Source organism: Oryzias latipes, chromosome 14 (genome assembly GCF_053564925.1).
Source record: "Oryzias latipes strain Hd-rR chromosome 14, Olatipes_Hd-rR_3.1".
Taxonomy (NCBI): Eukaryota; Metazoa; Chordata; class Actinopteri; order Beloniformes; family Adrianichthyidae; genus Oryzias; species Oryzias latipes.
This window is the reverse complement of record NC_136250.1, coordinates 26,436,757-26,456,554: the sequence shown is the minus strand read 5'-3', so window position 1 is coordinate 26,456,554 and position 19,798 is coordinate 26,436,757. Positions and strand designations below refer to the sequence as shown.

The following is a 19,798-nucleotide window of genomic DNA, read 5'->3' as shown; positions in this document are numbered from 1 at the left end:
TCTGGTTGCACAAGATTTATTAACATAAGAATGGTTATTACAGTTTAAACACAGACTTTAAGCAATCATACATGAAATGCTCCATTTAACATTTTCCGTACGACTTTTTGTACTTTGTTTGCTGGCAACAACTTTTGAATATTGTGTACATCTTCAGGGAAAAGAGAAAGAGGGGATGAACTAAGGGAAAACCAACATGGGAAGGCGTGAGACGGGAAAAATGAAGCAGAAAAACAGACGGAGCAATCTAAGGAAACAGTGTAAACAACAAAAGCAACCCACTGGAAAAGAATTTTGCTTGATGGAATAAAGGCAAAGCTGCATTTTATTTACAACTGGACAAAAGTTTAATGGATTTTCTACAATTCCGAACTGCTGGACCACAATACAACACTGTGTGAAAGGGTGTGAGCACAATATCTATTTATGTTACACCATGAAACGTCACAATGTCACTTTAGGAACTTTTAAATCTGCATGGATGCTTGGTCTTGTGGGTTTTGGCTGACTTGTCATAAAGTGAACCTGGCGTTTAAAAGGAAAAACAGAAATCACAGAAATAAATGAGGAAAGTGAATCAATAAAGCCATCGAAAACAAATAAAGAGGTAGATGGAAAAACAAAACAAAGATGTGCATCACTGGGACATTTATTGTGCAATAACAGTAAAATGGAGTGGCACTGTAGAAACAGAAGAGCTGCTTTGAGTTCTGAAATGACCAAAACTTGGAATCGACTAAGACCTGTTCATCGGGTTAGACATGGATAACAAATTCATCAATGGAGGATTTTATTGTTTCATAATAATGAATTTTTTGTAAGGAAAAAAGGCAGAACATTTTAGCTGAAGCCACACACACGCACAAAAGCATCATGGGGCCCCTCCTTCCTCAGTCACAACAATAAGACACAAAGTTAAGGGATGGAATGGTACACCAGCTTTTCTGGGAGGTAAACATTTCAACTAGAAATGGAATTAAAGGATTCAATAATGCACATTATTCACTGGCTCGTGTTTGTCTTGTAGATCTGTTATAGGAAAAATACAGCTACTATATTTAATGTTACTCGTCTATCATTTACTGCTTGGGGCTTTCTTACTCTGGCAGTCAACTGCACACAAATGAAATGGAAACGTTGTTAGCAAAGAAAGGAGTTGTCGCCCGGTGAGACGGATCAGTTCTTCAGCACCGAGTCGTACATCTGATAGACGTACTGAGAAACCTCGGGGGCCCTGCACTTGAGAGACAGCTGTGGAAACAAACACGGAACACAATTACATCCTTTTTTTGCATTAGCATTTCAGATACTGTGTTTCATCATTTATCGTGAGATTCTAAAATTAATTGCGGTGGGTGAAATCAGACGATTATTTTCGATATTTGAAGGCTGTGAAACCCCTCACTACACACTTTATACACTTTTCTCAGACAGAGAAACATTTTATTTCTTCTTTAAACTGTCAAAGTCCTTACCTTCTTAGAAATTTTGTCTAGTTTTATGGAATTAAAAAAGATCTGATAGCGATCAAATAATTATGTAAAATTGACAAGAAACTGGAGGAGATAGATGGCAACAGTCTACAACCAATCAGAATGCAGAAAACAATGTGCACTGTAAAAAAAGGCTTCATTTTAAAAATGTTTTGCACAAAGCATTCTTTTTATTTTAGCACAATGTAAAAACCAATCAAAAGCACAATTTATACTTAATTCCATAATAGTCCAGAATAGCTAAATTTAAATATGGAAATTAAAGGATTTCTAAAATGATGCAGCAAGTAAGCATGAAAAAAAAATCTGAACAAATGTAAAATACTGTTTTTGACACGTTTGTGACAGACTACCTATTGATTAAAACGATGCAGGATGCGTTTCTTTCACATCGTAATGCTGATTTTGTCAAGTTGAGCAAAATGGATCTAAAAAGACCCAACAGTGATATTTTATAAGCTAAAACTTTGAAAATGTGTTCCTAAAACAGTTAAAGATTGGTGTAAAAAAAACAAAAGATTATTTTTATATTGTATATTTATCCAGTATTTCTTTGCATTTCGTATACTGTGCATTCCTGTGTTTTGTATTCTTAAAATTTGTTTCATCTCTTCAACAGCATCAGTCTTCCAGAGGACTGCAGAAAGAAATTAGCCTGTGTCTAAACTCTGGTCTTTCACTATATTGTGGTTCATGTTTTGTGGTCTCGCAATGTCTTTCAGGCAACTTTGCATGCTTTCTTTTTTTTTTACAGTGCACTGTGTTCTGCGTTCTGATTGGCGGTTGTCAATCAATCTCCTCAGTGCCATGTCTCCTGTACAGAATGTGTGCAAGTTGCCAAATGTACATAAAAGTTTGAGAAGATCTTCGTTCTTATTCAGTAATACTGGTCTCATTTTTCTAAAAGGGTTTGAACTTTGAGAGTTTAAACAAGGGAGAAGAGTATGACAATGTTCATGTCTGTTGGAAAAAAGTGTTTAGTGAGGAGTTTTAAAACATCTGTAATCCCACTTGGGGGGATTACACCCATTGTGGGTTAATTATGGAATGTATAACCCGCAATAAACAAGGAAACACTGCATTTACGTTTGTTTTTGATGTTCATTAATATACAATGTCTCCGTCAGAATAAATACATGTTCAAATAAATATTCAAATACAAAAGGAAGCATGACATTTGAGCAAGACTCCCCATAAACTACCCAACACTGTACCGTGTAATTGGGGTTTCCCGGCTGAATCCGGAGCTCGGCTAAGATCCAGATGCCGTTGGTTAGCTTGAGGGACTGGTAAAGCATGTCCTGACCTTCAACGTTTCTTTTGGCAATAGTGTAGATGTTGTTATTCTGCAGCTTTCCTGATACGGCGTCTGAAACAAAAAAAATGTTCACTTTACATCACGAAACCATCCCATTACAAAAAGTATGAATCACTTTAGGTACTAACACAAGCATATGCACTACGCAATGCACGTTTTCTACAAAGAGTGAGTTTATTCTAAAAGAGTTTAGGTGAAATATGACTGGTCACCTTAAGAGTTTTAGGTTATCTGACTACTCAAGTAACAAACCACTATGGATGACTGCCATCCAGGATAACAGAGACACATTAATGGGGGGCTTCTAAGAAGAAAAAGGCTGGATAGATAAAAAGAACCGAAATCCAAAGACAGGCATGCAGGTGAAAAAGAAAACAAAGAAAAGTGTGAGATGGAGATGCATCGCATGTGAAATATTTGACAATGAGGAAGAATATGTGAAAATATTTTGGATCAAGGAAAGAAACTGTTGCCCGCTTGATCTCTGCGGTAAATATTTACAATAAAATAAAGCAGATCTGCAAAGTTATCTAATGTTAGAAGAAAAACAAAAATCTAAAAATGTGTTTTATAGTGTCACCTACCTGCATTTAAGTGACAGTCCTTTATCTGATACTGCAGCTCATTTTCATTGGGGATGTCTTTCCATGTTGCCAAGAACACCTGTCGCTCTGAAGACGGTTAAAGAGAGTCACATAAAACCTACTGGATGCTTTGTTAAATGAAACAAATATATGTGTGAATATAATAGAATAAAAACCTATTCATTCCATTGAAAAAATACTTTAAAAATCCTTAACAATAAACCTAAAGAGAATAGATTTGTGAAAATATTCCTGGAAATGGTCTTTAGCACAGATTTTCTGATGTAAAATATTTTTAGAAATGCACAACATTCGTACCCATTTTTCCATCCTCAACAAAGAATATGTTGAGAGGGATGAGAACGCTGAAGTAAAACACATCAATGCTATTCTTCACAGCCACCTGCGCAAAAACCAACACAAGACAAATGAGAAAGTAGCTCAGACAAAAACAGAGTTTAAGGCGACAACGTTCCTTCAACTAAAACTAAAATATGAATTTCGCTTTTCCAAAACATCTGAACATTAGAAAAGTTTGAGGTGCCTCCTGAGGAGCAAATGGGTTCCCTCTGTTTACGGTCCATTATGTAGTTTTAACAGGTTTTTTTTTTTTTTTTTTTTTGCAAAAACAGTGGAAGCAATTAATAAGCTTACTTTGTGTAAGTTGATGAACCTGGTTAACAAAGGGCAGGAAAAGGTGACTGCAAAGCCAAGGTTACCAACAAACATAGCAAAAAATAGCAGTCAACAAAAATAAACAGCCCAAGCTTCAACTCAATCCCGAGTGCAGGTGAGCCGGTGCTTATTAAACTTTTCACTAATAAATAGTTAAAAAAGGTGAAATATACAAATCTGTAAAGTAAACAAAAAAAAGTGCAAAGAAACTACGTACATGTTGGCTCCTACAGTTATTAAAACCTTAGTCTGGATTATTTTGGCTCATTACATAAAAATCTATAAAGAGACTAAAAAAAATTTAACATGAGCAGTTTTAGAAAAGAAACAGCATCAAACTGAATATTACTAGATCAGAATTTTTCAAAGTCCTGATATTGTCATTGTGTTTGATAAAAGTAAGCAAAATTAAATGCGTTGTTTTCTTTTTTGTGACCTTATATCAGTGTTTTTCAACCTTTTTTGACCCACGGCACACTTTAACCTTGACAAAAATCCCGCGGCACACCAGCATCCAAAAAAAATAATAAATAAGCAGAAATTCATGGTCTCTATTGATCGACAGTCCCCCCCCCGCAATCTCACGTGCATTTTGTGATAATTGTGGCCAAAAAAGCAGGAAGTTGCGGCTGTTTTTTCTAAGAGATGAAATAAAAGTTAAATTAGAAAATTTAGAAACTGTTTGTTTGTCCGTTGAGGTTTCTAGACATTTCACGCGCACTCATTATGCGCTGGGACACTGGCCCTTTAAGCCAATGCATCATGGGAGATGTAGTGTGAAAACTGCCGAAAAAGGGCAGAAAGACTCGCGTCTGTGAGCTTCATTGTTTTGTTCACGGTCTGACACCGGACTCTGTGGAAAGCTACACCGCTAAAGACGAGCTTTAGCTGGTATTTTTGTTGGAACTGAGAGAATTTATGAGCAGAATTAAGAACAAGGAAGTGAAGACTTTAACCACTTCTGATTGGTCAGACTGCTGACATGTGATTAAGCCTTCAACAATGATTGGCGGAGACAGGTAAAGGGGCGGGACTTTCCCGCAAACCGCTATAGCTGCAGGTAAATACCGTCATTCTTATCAAAATGTCTTTAATAGAATCAAATAAACACAAATAAAAAGTAATTTTAAGATCTTTTATATTCCTCACTACTCAAGTGTTTTATCAGGGCCTGTTTGGATGAACAAAGAGCTGATTTCCTGGAGATGGAAAATGTTTTTAGATCAGTGAATGATTAATGAGGGTAATTTCCCACGGCACACTTGACCATCTCCCGCGGCACACTGGTTGAAAAACACTAGTTTTTCAACCAGTGTGCCGCGGCACACTGGTTGAAAAACACTGCCTTATATGGTTTGATTGATTTAATTCTGTTTGTATTATATTACTATATACATTTCTTTTAGAACCTTACAATCACATTTAGTACATGAAAGGCTGCAAATTCTGAAACCTCGAGAACCAATTTGTTAAAAATGTCTAAAAACGCATTTTGATCAAAGAGATGTAATTATACCGATATTCAAAATGTTACATGATGCATTTTTCTTTAAAATGACAAAATAATATTAAGCTGTTCCAATCAAAATGTACTCTCAAGCAACAAAGAAATAGCAGAATGCTTTCCAATGTACCTTATTCCAGTTAACATGGGTGGTAAAACGGCTCCTGTACCTGCAAATTATTCAAAGGATCCATCTTCATGACCGGTCCGATGGTGTTCAGGGGCAAAGAGATGTCAATGCTCTGGTTGGGCATCAGTGGAGTGTGGATCGGTAAAGGACTAGTGGGAATAACCCCGAAACTGCACAAACAAATAGAAAAAAACAATCCAATTGAAAAGAAATGTGGGGATGACGCTGAAGGCGTGAGCCACTTTGACTCCGTTCTGCTCAAACCTGTTCTTGTTAAATTGGATGGCGAAGTCGGCCATGTGCTGAAGTGCCTTGTTAGTGAAGGTCATGTCCATGTACATGTGGCCTTGGCGCCGAGAGAACGTTCCTGAGATCTCCAGACCCTTTGCTTTTACTGCGGGAAGCCAGACCTGATAACAAAATAAAGAATACATCACAAGAATCTGTTTTTAGACTGTGAGCACAATCCCTCTCCTCCAATTCTTTTTATTTCTACTTTTACAATCATTTATTATTTGAGCCTCGGCTAGTCTGCTTCTTATTGATTGTGAGAGAACAGTCAACATCAGCTGCAGGGCTCTCACCGCTTTTGGAGCAGCATAGCCTCCGGTGGTGATAGCCATCCCTGTGGAAAGCTCAAACAGGTCGTTCAGGCCGCTGCTGGCAGCCTGGGGGGCAGGTGTGGGTGAGGGGGCAAAAGTACTCGGGACAGATGAGGGAATGAAGTTTTGCCCGACCTAAAAGTGAAAAAACAAAACAAACAAAAAAATAGTGACCAGACTTTCTATAAACCCACAAAGAAAAACACCCAGAAAAATATCAGTTCTGTGTTTGACTGACAGTTAAAGGAACCGAAAACAAAACAGCTTTTTATGTGGTTTTGTGTGTTTTAGCCCATTTAACAATGAGATTTCTGCGAAATACACACACTGAGGTAATTAGCAATGCAGCCTGAGGCTTTCAAAAACACACAAAAAAACATTTTCTTTTATATAAAATGAATATGTATGAGACAAAGTGTTAAAAATGTTAAAATTTTTGTCTTCTATAACTATAGTTTGATGTCTAAACTACATGCAGAAATATTTGGTTAATTAAAACACATAAAAACACAAAGTACCAAAATGTTGCTTAAAAAAACATGCATTTTAAAAATAAAAGAACATTAAGGAGCATTTGTAAAGAAATGATAGACACATCCTTTACCAAATTCTAAAATGTGACTAAATATTCCTGCCAAATAAAATTATGGTGCACTTGCAGAGTATCGGGTCGAATTAGGATCAGCTTAACGTGAATGAAAAAAAACATTTTGTAATTTTGAAAAATAGAGCACTTATAAGAGAGGAGTGAGCAAATATATATGTTTTTTAATCACCACTACTTAATATTTTGCTAAAAACCCAAACTAACATTAAAAACATAATCCAAGACCAATAGAATTTAAGTAAAAGCTAAAGCAGAGAAAGGATAGAGTAGCAAAAAGAAGAAAAAAAATACTAAACATCACCAAAAAAATAATAAAATAACGACAAGAACCACTGAAATTACAAACAGTGAAATCATCAAATGAAAGCTTATCAGGAGTAAATCAATGCAAACAGACGGTGCTACGAGTTTGATAAGAAAAGTGAGGAGAGCATGCAGCGTGCAGGACAGCAGGAGGCTAAACAGAATGACTTGACTTACTGCTGGACTTCCCCCAACACCTCCGCCCAGGTCTCCCCCCAGCTACATGAGAGAAGACGAGATGCCCCCATAGAAAGCATCCAAACATCATAGACAGACCAAACACACAAAGACAGAGAGATGATCTTAGCAACCGCAGCCCGTCAAGATGAGGAGCCCCTGACTTTCTGTAAAAATATTAACTGCATGAAAATCATCATGAAGAATCAGGATATTCTAGCTGAAAAAGACCTCAGATAAAACTTCAATTTAAAAGGAAGATCAATGGAATTAATATTAATCAAAAACATTTATGGCCTTAAAATCTTCTGGTGTGAAATATGATTTTGCTTGATGGTAAAAACAAATTTTTTTAAAGGTGATACATCTACTGCTGACAAATAACTTTATGCGTTTTCCATTAAAGTGTCATTAAACTGAACAAAATTGCAGAATTTTTCCAAAACTCAAAGCCTGTCTTTGACTTGATAGGGCAGTGAGCAACTTTATGAACAAATATGCATCAGAAGTGATTTATTTCACCAACAATGTTGTCAAAATGATGAGCTTATGAGAATAAAAACAATCAATCAAATTAGTGAGAAAAGATTGAAATCTGAACTGAGGTAGTTTATCCGCCACATCAGAATCAGAACTGGTTTTTGAGCATAATTAACAGACAATAGTTAAAATTAAATGGCTAGTTAGATTTCTTGTATAAATATAGTTTACAGGCACTGTACTGTGTGCATGCAGGCTTACCAAACTGTCCAGACCTCCTCCCAGAAGGTCCACCGCACCCATCTGCATGGAGGAAACCTGAGGCACGTTGACTGGGGGACCCAGGTCCAGATTCAGCAGGTCTCCCAGCAGGTCGCCCTGGCTGGGGATGACATGAGGCTGATCCATGGCGGCGGCTGGACCGCCACTCACCGGGCTTTCACCGGTCTCAATGCTGCAGAGAGAAAAGGGGTGAAATGATGAGAGACAGCTGCTTGGTTTAACAGACGTTTTCAAAGAGGAGTAGGTGAGGCGCACCTTCGTGATAAACACTAATGTGAAGGAATCATAATAAAAATTGAAATTCACTTATTCTGACTGTTTATGCAAGAACTGGTAAAAGCGCATTTTCAAACTATGAACACTCAACACATTTTCATTCTATTGATAAACCAACCAACCAAAAAAAAAAATCTGCATTTAAACATTTACTTTAAATTGTAAAAAAGAAATATAAGTTTCTAAATAATGTTTAGTTGGCAAAATTCCCCAAAACATAAAAAATGTAAAAATAATTAAATGATTTTGAAGTTCACCTCCTGTCCTTATTTTATATGACTATTTTTATTTAATAACTTTAAACTTCAAAGCTGCGCATCTATGTGCCACTTATTGTGAAAGTCTAAATGTAATTACAACTTCCTCTATTTTGGACACAAAATCGGACTATTATTAAAAAAAATATAGAAGTAAAATGCAGCAACATCTTAAGGTTGAGCAACTTTTAAGTCTGTTTGTGGTTTAAAATGTGTTTTGAAATGCAAACTGAAAGGTTTGCAGTTTACACACAAATTAATTTTGAAAGCCCTTTTTATGGATATCGAGGCTTTAAATGCCCCAAAAAAGTATTTTATTGCAGCTTTTGCATTTTAGTTGTCAAACAGACTCACAGTATACTGTACTTTCAATAATTTCAATCACTTTTAAAATAATTTAATCCTGTTACTTTGACTTTGGGTTAAGATTAAAAACCAATTTACTTTTTGAAGTGTGTTTTACATTAAATGTTCCTAAAAAATATGGAAAAACACAGTTTGAAAAATATATCTGTGTAATCCAGGGCTCCAGACTAACTTTTTTCACTAGGAGCACAGTGGCCCCTAACTGAAAATTTTAGGGGCACAACCAGAAAATTTAGGGGCGCATACCATAAATCAACATGCTAACCAAATCTACTAATTTCCACTGTATTACTAATAAATACTTTAATAATAGATGCAGAAATTAAAATGTGCTGTTCCAAATTCAGTGTCACATTTTATTCTGCACTTTTGAAGATGCAAAAACAGGTAAACTGACAGCAGCATCGCTGTCATGACAGTACAAATAGTAAAGAAAACGGATGGAAATTTATCTTGGTGACACCAAATAGGTGCAGCCAAGATGCACAATAACCGTGTTTGAGATCACCCAGGTGAACTCAACACTGCACAGATCACCTGGTGTGAGACGTATATTTTTGTTTTTGCTCCAACATCAACTGTCAATCATCAAAAAAATATCACAAGAATGGGGTGGGAGCAAGGGGCAAACCTACCCGGACACAGCTGGAAATTTAGTACTGAACTGACTGATAGCTGCCCTACAGACTACAAAACAATGCATTATGGGACATGTGTCCTAATGGGTGGTTGTAGTTTAGTGATCAATTAAAATAATTTAATATGCCAACTGATTAAAAATAGGCTACATACATTACAAAAAAATAAAATAATTATAAAAGATATAATATCACAAATCACAGATCATACTAAGGGGGAGAAGAATATTAAAACTAAATTGAATGTTAAGGACAACTCCAACTGTTGTCCTTCAGTCTTGCTGCAGATTCACCTTCATCTCACAGCCCCCCCCCCGCCTGGTGTCCCCAACGATCCAGGCGAGGTGCTGGTTCATCTCAAACACGTCTATCGTTGCATTTTCCCCACGTATTTTCAGTGTGTCTAAAACTAATGTTGTTTTTGCTCGAGCGTGTTTAAAGTTCAAGCCCCGTTAGCTGTCACGCATGTACGTGGGGGACATTTATTCTCCTCAGCTGACCCGACTCCCGCGGGAGCGGTGAGCTGCCGTAACCCGTTTGATGCGCCGCCGTAACCGTAACCAAAACCTAAACCTTCCTCCGGGTCTGTGTGACCCAGAGAAAAGTTCAGCACGGACTGCATGTATTTAGAAAATTACGAGCGAATAGACACTTTTCACACCTTTTCTAAAAAGGAAAGTAAAGCAAAATGCGACCAATTGGTCGCAGTCTGGAGCCCTGTAATCTCTTTATAAAAGAGCAGATCTTTTTCAGAAAAGAACCCTCCTGAAAATTTGGTGATAATTCTGACCTGCTGTGCTGAACAGGAAGGTGTTTCCTGTGGACTCCATGACTTCCCTCCACAAAGGCGCTGGGTGGTTTGTGATAGACGGAGGCCAGGGAGCCAATGTGGCAGATGAGCTCATCCAGCAGTGTGGGCTCAATCAAATCCGTCTCCTCAGAGATCAGCGGTTTCTCTGAGAGCACCACCTCTTTGGCAGTCACAGGGTCAGTTGACAGCAGACGCCAATAAATGTAGCCTCTGTCACGGAGGTCAGGGTTGTCAGAGTCCTAAAATTAAAGACATTAAAAACAGTTGAATGAAGTTGAAGTTTAATGTCTTTACTAGGAGTTTTGACAAAGTCCTGTCAAAACCCAGAAGCTTTAATTTTATGCAACACTGAAAAGCTTGAGAGTCTTGTTACCTATTTGACCACATGAGGATGTGAAAAGATAATAATAGTCTTTCAAATTTCATATAAATTATATACTAATATTTTATTAAAACAGTCAATTATATTTAAATCTAAATTGCTTTTTTTAAACTTATTTCATTAATCTGAACTTCATTTTTTCATCTACAAAAAATACTTTGAAGATTTCTTTACTTACGGTGACAGTAGCGCTTTCAGTTTTTATAGTTTAAATATTTAAAACCTAACATTAGTCTGTAATTTTACATTACCCTGATTTATATTTTTACAACACTATGATATGTATAAAAAAAAAAATCAGATGTTGCAAATATTCATACTCAAATCTTCGATCCCAAATTTCTGGGTATTGGAATATTTGTTACAGCTCTAACCATCTAAATAATAAAAATCTGTGGAAAATTTAAGAACTGAAGCCTCTTTTTGAGTTCAACGTATTTGCATAAAAGGCCATCAAAAACCCAAATGCTGTCATGGTGACAGAAAAAAAAAAGGTGAACATTTCTGTCATCTGAATACAAACAACACATACCTGAGTAGCCAGGCTGAGGACCTGCTGCACCAACTCCTGAGTCTCAGACGGCTTCTTAAGGAACAGCTTGACGATGGCGGTCAGCAGAGTGAGTTGGACCTTCAAACCGAAACAGATTGAAAAAGATCACTGAGGCCACTAGGATTACTGACAAATAAAAATAGGATGGAAACAGACAAACTGTCTGCTGACATTCTCTCCACTACAAGATTAACACGAAGCGTCTTTGTCTGTGACCCCACCTGGGTGCTCTCATCATGGAAACCCTCAAGGAAGCTCTCCAGCAGCTCATCCGCATTGTCAATCCTTTCTGCATACTCCCCAACAATCCAGATCATGGCCGCCCGAGCATCCGGCTCATCCAAAGAGTCCAGGTTCTCACACAGAGTGGCAATGATGCTTTCGTACCTGAGAAATATCAACGGGTTAGCATTAGGCCAAGACGTCCAGCAACTAACGGCTTCTATTAAAGCTGAAAATTAATATTTGAGCTCTGACGGGACGCATACTTGTTAGGGTACTTGCGGAAAATGTCTCTGATGACCACAATAGCCTCCTGGACCACGTAGTTGACCTTAGTCTGGATCAGGTCCAGCAGGGTGCTGACGCAGCGCTCAGCTGATTGCTGGAGAAGAACAGCAAACATGAAGCATGTCTTCATGATGAAAAGCCTTTAAAAAACTCACAAACATTTCGTTTTCAGCAGCACTGTCAACAGTAAACTAATAAATGAACGTATTCATTTGATACACACTGTCTATAACATTTTGACAACACCTAAAGAAACCGACAACAAAAACATTTACTTCCTTCAAAAACACTCACCCTGCGCACAGAAGATTAAATAAACTGTTGCAAAATATTACAATATAAACGCAGATGATGAAAAACGGACAGAGAGTGAAATGATTTACAGCGTCATGGGACCTTTCCTACCTCCACTTTGATGGCACAGCGTCCGATCGCTCGAACCGCCTTCCGCACAAAATCAACGTCTACCTCTGTGGCATATTCCTTCAATTCAGCCAAAACCTGCAAGTAAACCAAGTAAATTACTTTAAATTCGACATAAACATAAACAACTTCATGTCTGTGCTGCTTAGATAACACACATGCTTTGGATTTTAACCAAATGATGACTCGTCTGCTTAAAGTAAAAACTTGCACTTTGTCAATCTGGAATCCATTATGTTTCAATCTTTAATAAGGTCTATATCGTGTTTAACACGGGTAAATAATCTACATAACAACGATCATAGTGAGATGCTTTTCATTTAAGATACCTGGGCGATGTTGGCCTGGGAAGCCAAGCGGATCATAATGTCCAGTTTCTCCAGTTTCACATAGATGGGGTCGTTGTACTTGACGAAGAACACCTTGATCTCTTGTTTGAGGATCTCGGGCCTACACACATTTTAGACAATAAATATTCAGTTTTACCATCTGGTGCTTGATGTACTTCTACTAAATTCTGACATTTTATGTGTTTTTTATTTCAAAAAAACTTTAGGCCACTTTGCATACTTTTTTAAATGGCAAAATCGCTGCAAAACTGTCAAAAGTACAAGATAAAAAAGCTTTTTCTTAGTTTTCTGTATTAGAAACTTAGTAGGTCCGATCACACACACCTCTTCTGAACAATGAGGTTGATGTTCCTCAGAGCCACATACTGGACCTCTGGTTCTCCAGAGAGCAGGGTAACCAGTGGAGGGGACAACTTCTTCAGCAGCATGTTGTAGTAGTCGGAGTCTTTGGGCAGCAGCTCTAAGAACTTCATGAGGACCTTGACAGCAGACAGAACCACTGCTGAGTTGGCATGAGACAGTCGGGGAGTGACTCGCTCACAGATGCTTCGAAAGAAAAGCAGGAAAATGTCAGCCAGAAAAAAAAAGAAAACAACAGCAATAGTGTACAGTAGATGAAAAGAAGATGGCGTTAAAGTAACCTTTGAGCTTCACGTTCATCCTTTGGGTTGTAGTTTGAGAGACAATCCAGGATGAAGATCTGCCCCCACTCAGTGCATTCATTTAGAGCCGTCAGCAGCTTGTTAATGTTCTGAGGGTTCAGGTCCAGGAGGTTGCTGTTGGGGTGAGACTCGCTGATCTCTGACAGGGCAGCAACAGCATTGGCCACAACCTTAAGAGCACAAGAGGATTTCAGTTTCACTACTAAGATCTTTACATTAACAGCACTAGCTTTAATAGCATCGCATCTGGCGTAAATTCCAACGGCGTAAAAAAATGTTTACCGGTACTTTAAATTACGAGAAGGGTAGCAGAGTTAATCATAAATGTAAACGTTTCCAGAAATGGGGCAGCAAGGCAAAACACAAATAAAAAACTACTTTGTGGGTATATTTTAAACAAAATAAATGCTTACGATTACATTTTGTTCACATAATTGAAAAAAATAAATGCCACAGTATCTTAATACAGCAGTGACATGCAGGCAGGGGAGGCAATGCTTCACCCGCCGTCATAAGATATACAGGCTACTGATGATTTTATAAATACTTGTTTACTAATCTGTGCCATCAATGCAGAGATCAAAATCTCTGTTTTCTGGGGTGCTTTTTTGTTCCATTACAAAAAAGGCTGGCAGCTGCGGCAGCATCGAGTGCTGCCTCACCCTGGAGGGCGCCAACCCTTCCAAACTGGGTTGATTGCGTGCCTTTTGCTAACTTAATTCATGCTACCAATATAATGCTTTATTTAAAAAAAACCATACATTCTAGACATGTTTAACATGTCTCTACTTTCCATATAACAGTTATGGGATTTATATATATATTTCCCTAATTTAGTGTTCAGATCTGACAAAAAGCCGCACCGAGAAGGCATAAGGCGAGGCAGGCAGTAGAAGGCGCTCGTCAGCTCATGTTTGTTTTTCTTTTGCCAATTCAATAGGAGTGTTATTTTATGTTTTGCTCTGACAGACTGAAAAAAATGGCGGATGTAATGTCCCAGCTCCAAAAGTCTCTGAAAATTGGACGTTCACTAAAAACAAAGACCAAAGCTGAGCTTTAAGAGCTTCAAAGTCTGAAAAAGGTTTTCAAATATTTCTAAAAGTAAAAAGAGGAGCAGGGTTTTGACACTAAAGTCACTGAGATTTTCGCCCAGAGGAAGACGCGTACAGACCTCATTTACAAGGAAAGGTTAGCTCAGTGAGAGAATCCTGTGTGTGCTTGAGGTGCGAGTGGGAGAAAGCATCCACCATGGTCTGTAGCATCCATACATTTTACATTCTTCTTTAATCCAATATGTACCTTGTTTTATATATTTATTTGGTATATTGTATATGAGAATGTGTGATTTCAGTCTGTGATTTAACCTTTTAATGGGTTTCGGCCTGTTGGCAAACATAACTTAATAAATAAATCATTTTCTGTCATGAAATATATAAAGGTATAATCTTATAAAGTAAGTCAGAACACACACCATGGGGTTTGAGTCAGCAATGAGATCTCTCAGAGAGTCCAAGAAACCTTGGTCCTCCACCATCTGAGCATTTATGTCGTGTAGTTTAGCGACGCAGACGGCCGCCGTCTTTCTCACATACGGATCCTCGTCTTTCAGACACTTCCTCAGCGGCTCACACAGGTATTCTGTTATTTTGTCCACTCGGATGCAACCCATGGTGCGGACAGCCAAAGCTCGGATTAGAGGGTTGGGGTCCTCACAGTCCTATATAGCAAAAGAAAAGAAAAAAATTAGATTCCACTGCGGGCAGATGTTTAAAAAGATTCAACTTGGTTGACTGGAAAAAACTCCTTTCTTAAAAAAAATTTAAAAGATACTATACACAGCAATCCCCATGTCATTTGGTTGATAAAGACTCCAGGTAAAATTACTTATTGCGGGACTTGTATTAATAAAAAGGATTTGCCTTGACAAAACTGTTGACAGCCATGATGGCCATGTCAGGCTGGCTCTTGGCGTAGTTCATCAAATAGAGGTAGACCAACTTCTTCAGCTCCAGGTTATCCGTCTGCATGCAGTTGACCACATCAGGGAACAAAGAACTGACAGCAAAACAAAAGGACGTGGTCAATATATAACATGAAATAATCAGGGGTGTTGTCTGCAAATTAATCAAATAAGAAAAATTAAATACAATTGAATATTTTTCATGTACCTGACATCCTTGCCAACAGTCATGGCTGCAATGACTTTTTTCACAGCTTCCTTCCTTTTCTCCTTTTTTTCATTGTTCAGCTCTGCCTTCAGTTCAAAGATCTCCCCTGTAAAATGAATAATACATCAACTGTTTTAAAATCGGATCTGAAAAGGTCAATATGAAAGGATTTCATTATTTACATTAGCTTAATTTGGAATATGTGTAAGAACTGGCATGTTTTCTACCCGGAACCACTTACCTTTTTTGTTTGTAGTGAAATATTTGGAGTCCGTCATGATTGTGGTCCCTAAAGGCTAAAAAAAAAAAGAAAGGTAAATGATTGTACATGTAGAAAATTACTCAGCAGCCTATCACAATCTTTCCTTTTTTTTTCTTTTCTTTACAAACTTGTTTCAATTATTGTTCTACTAAATGTCAATGCCTTTCAGCACAACAAATATCTAAAAAAAATCTTTGAAATCCCTTATTGTAACTTGAATAAAATGAATCATTTTTCTTCAATATAAACTTAATTGAAGGAAAATATTATATACAAAAACTATATCAGGGAGAAAAATGATTAAACTCAGGAAAATCCCAGTGAAAAAGGAAAAAGAAAACAGTGCACATAATCAAAAAAAAACAAGAGCAGAGACAGAAGAAATAAGTAGAGAAAAAAATGGGAAAAAGATGGGACTCTGCCAGTTTCAGAAGAAGATTGCAAAAGGTCATGTCAGGTGAAATAGGTCAAAACCAGGTCAAATTATTGGTGGGAATTTTGCTGGGAAAACGTCACAAGATTTCTTTTTTAAATCACTCCAGTTCAAAAGTGGCATGAGAGCAGTGGAGATGCAAGCTGGAGATGTGGAAGCACTTTCATATATTCTGGGACTGTTCAGCTGTTCAAAAAATACTGGGTTGAAACCCACACACATTTGCAGAAAGTGTTTAAGATTGCTTTTACGTGTACATTTGTGACTGCTGTTTAGTATGAACAAGACATGATTATGTGAATGAATGAAAACGTATTCAATATTGTTATGTTCTGCACTCCAAATACACATGAGAGTACCGTATAAAAATGTGCATATGTTTTATTAAACACTACATATCTTTGTAACTGGACTTGGGATGGATTTAACTTTTTGGATAAAAACGTACTTAACATGCTTGTACTTAACATAACTTGCTGGCAGCAAGTGCAAAAAGCTGCAAAACAAAAAGATGCTACAAACAGCAAACCCCAATAACAGAGGAGTGGGTCACTATACTCACAATATTGACATTATGGAAAAGCTTTCATTCTTAATTCAAATTCAGACAGGTTTTATAAGAAATGGTCAAATTGGACAGACTATGTTAAACCTGTCTGGACAGATTTTTTCTAAAAGTCGACTTTTAGAATATTTTAATAATTTATTATGATAACACAGTGTTTAAGAAAATATATACACAGTTTTATACTCTCATGTGTATTTGGCGTGCAAAGCATAACAATATTGAATAACTTTTCATTCAATGGCATGATCCTTGCCTTACACATGCTAAACAAGAGTCACAAAAATACACCAGGACAGAATCCCAGAAAATATCTCCCAATGCACAACTCTTTTCCACACCAACATATTGACTAAAGAGTCCAGCAGGGTGTAGTTTTTCACAATAAAACAGCCATTGTTTGGTTTTTAGATTGTTTACAGAAGTCCTAAAATGCATCACCAATAGATTTATCAGTAAGATTGGAAGAAAGCCCCATTCATACAACATTTTATTTTACTTTAAAAAAAAAACTTTATTGTACAAAACGTAAGTACAATCCAAAACACAATTTTGCAAAGTAATCTTCAGATATGCCTGGGGAGCATACATATTACATGCATTTTACATAAAAATATTCAGGTTTCTACAACCTTCATACAAACATACAGCTTTTTGATTAAGGCTTTTAGAGATGTTACTGAGATACATTTCAATTTGTTTGATTAACAGAGGGGATAATATAGAAGAGGAAGAAAATTTGCGTTTATGAATATAAAATCTGCCAAATGTAATAATAAGATTACTTATGAGTTTTTTATTTGAGTCCAAGTTTTTATTATGAAAGCCAAAAATTATATATTCAAATTTCAGAGTGAAGTTGGGGTGAATATGATTTCTGATCAATTGTAAACACTTTTTCCAAAAAAATTCTAATTTCAGTACAATTCCAAAAAAGGTGGCCAATTGTTTCTGGTTGTGTTTTGCAAAAGGTACAATTGATTTAATGCATCTTAGCATGAATTGATTGGTGGGGTAAATTTCGTGAATTATTTTAAAAGAAACTTCATTCATTTTATTATTTATCATAAATGTTTGGGTCACACTCCAACCTTTCCTCCAAATACCATCGGGAACAAAACATGTCCAGTAGGTTTTAGTACATGGCACAGAAATGACGTCCCAGAGAAATTACAAGTACTTTTATGTTTTTTGTTCTAGTGTGAGGGATTAAAGCAGATTTTTCCTGTGGTGGTGTCAGTTGCATCCATAGAGGGCATTTCTTCATTCCTAACAGTTGTTTTAAACATTTGGCATATTTCTTTGGAAACGGTTTCAAACACAATGGCATATTCTTTAGAAGTCACAACCAGATTGTATTTAGAGTTGAATTCAGTATACCTTAATAAATGCCCGTTCATGTTAAAAAGTTGGCCCACCAGTAGAATTCTTTTCTCAAACCAATGTGGGGAAAAACAAAGATTTTTTCTTGTATAATATTAATATTTGTTGTTCCAAATAAATAAGTTATGAGGAGAGAACTTGTGTTTAATAGTGCCACCCATGCAAGAACCATTCATACAACATTGGCAGTTTGTCTTTTGCAATAATAAATAAATATGATAGTTAGTGATCTACGGCTGAGCGGGAAATATCGGAGTCTTTACAATAAATCCACAAAGAAACAAAAGTAACACGTTTACCAATAATGAATGATGGTGGCTGCACGCCCTAACTTCTTCTACAACGGAGCGATATGCTGCTAATTTTTGCACATTAAGCAAATTTGTTTTCCGGTTTCAACTCGCCGCTCCGGTTTGAAAGCTAAACCAATAATCTTTTACAAGTTGCGACAACAAAATCGGCATTTTTCACCGTTTGTCCTCTCCGAAACAAAACGTTAGCTAGAGTTGAGCCACAGCCGTTACACTTCGCTAGCATTAGCTAAAAAGGCTAACCATCATCGTCCTTTACACTTCAGTGACGAAGTGTCAAAATGCAAATTTACACAAATGTCAGGGTACTTATTTCGACAGTTTCTTTGCAACTGTATGTGACGCGTTTATTTTCAGTCGAACCTCCACATTGAAATGAATAGCGAGAAGCGGCCCAGTTTCATCACATCACCGACCGACGAACGGAGCTACTCTGCCGCTGGACTGTCACTGTGCCACCTCCCTCAAAAGTATAATCAAAACAAACGTGTAGATATCTACTTGTATTTCATTTTTAACAGTTTCATGTTCAATACCTGGCTGCGGTTACGTGAGCCGGAAAATAGTCCAAGAGGTCGAAGACGTAGGTTGGTCCTGTGCTTGGTGGGGAAAAAGATGGAGAATCGGGATATAGATGGTGAGTTCACGATCGTAGGAAACTGGAAAACTTCCTACTGGAGTGCAGAAAAGTGGGCGTGTGAACATGAAATCAATTTTTTTTTCATGATTTGGAGCACAAACTCTGACCCAACCGTTTATTTTAAAACAAAAATGAAGCTTAATTAATGACAATTTTTTAAGCCATGTTCATGTTGGTGTTTTTATTTGCTAGTTGTTTTGTTGTTTTAAACTATCAGAGCATCTTACTTTTAACAAGTAAACGTGCAAGACTGCAGGTGTTTATATTATTGATAGTTTAAAAGAAAAAAATGCAAATTACAATCTTTTTTACATAGTTAAAGATTAAATTGCAAGCACATAAAAGCCTTTCTAACCTAGGTCAGTGTTGTAAATCCTCATAAAATCAAAGAACACGTTCTCTAAAAATAAAATGCATTAGTTTCTTAACTAAATGACGCTTCACAAAAGATAAAAATCTATTTTTTTTTCATTTGATATTCACTGAGAAACAGCATACAAACAGCAAAGAAATCAATTAAGCTTTATCAAAAGCCCATTAGGGTCAACTACCACAATCCATGAAACCAATACTTTATTTTTCACCTGTAACTTATATACAGTGTGGCTTCAAAATTATAAAAATGACATAAAAAGTTGGGTTTGTTTTAAAAA

General features: G+C 36.9%; 1 protein-coding gene across 2 annotated transcripts; it reads right to left on the bottom strand.

Moving 5' to 3' along the window:
- Positions 1-19,190, bottom strand: ap2b1 (adaptor related protein complex 2 subunit beta 1). Of its 2 annotated transcripts, XM_004076784.5 has the most exons (22): positions 19,042-19,190; positions 15,793-15,847; positions 15,552-15,657; positions 15,303-15,438; positions 14,855-15,100; positions 13,363-13,553; positions 13,046-13,267; positions 12,701-12,821; positions 12,354-12,449; positions 11,927-12,042; positions 11,660-11,825; positions 11,418-11,516; positions 10,483-10,742; positions 8,135-8,327; positions 7,394-7,435; positions 6,289-6,441; positions 5,969-6,114; positions 5,745-5,874; positions 3,714-3,798; positions 3,396-3,482; positions 2,708-2,862; positions 1-1,251 (listed from the first exon to the last, which is right to left on the bottom strand). In XM_004076784.5, the coding sequence occupies exons 2-22, from the start codon at positions 15,827-15,829 to the stop codon at positions 1,177-1,179; spliced, it is 2,862 nt and encodes a 953-aa protein (XP_004076832.1). In that variant the 5' UTR covers positions 15,830-15,847; positions 19,042-19,190; the 3' UTR covers positions 1-1,176. The 2 variants fall into 2 exon arrangements, with proteins under 2 accessions (XP_004076832.1, XP_078786939.1); XM_078930813.1 differs by lacking the exon at positions 7,394-7,435 and having other exon boundaries at positions 19,042-19,186.
- Between the last annotated feature and the right edge of the window lie 608 nt (positions 19,191-19,798).

What these genes read in the sequence shown, in the direction of transcription:
- ap2b1 (XM_004076784.5), bottom strand. Translation starts at nt 15,829, where the DNA reads ATGACGGACTCCAAATATTTCACTACAAACAAAAAAG. An exon ending in CCCAGGCCAACATCGCCCAG is followed by an intron (nt 12,450 to 12,700) that starts GTATCTTAAATG and finishes GTTTACTTGCAG; the next exon opens with GTTTTGGCTGAATTGAAGGA. An exon ending in GCTATGCTGCTCCAAAAGCG is followed by an intron (nt 6,115 to 6,288) that starts GTGAGAGCCCTG and finishes TTTTGTTATCAG; the next exon opens with GTCTGGCTTCCCGCAGTAAA.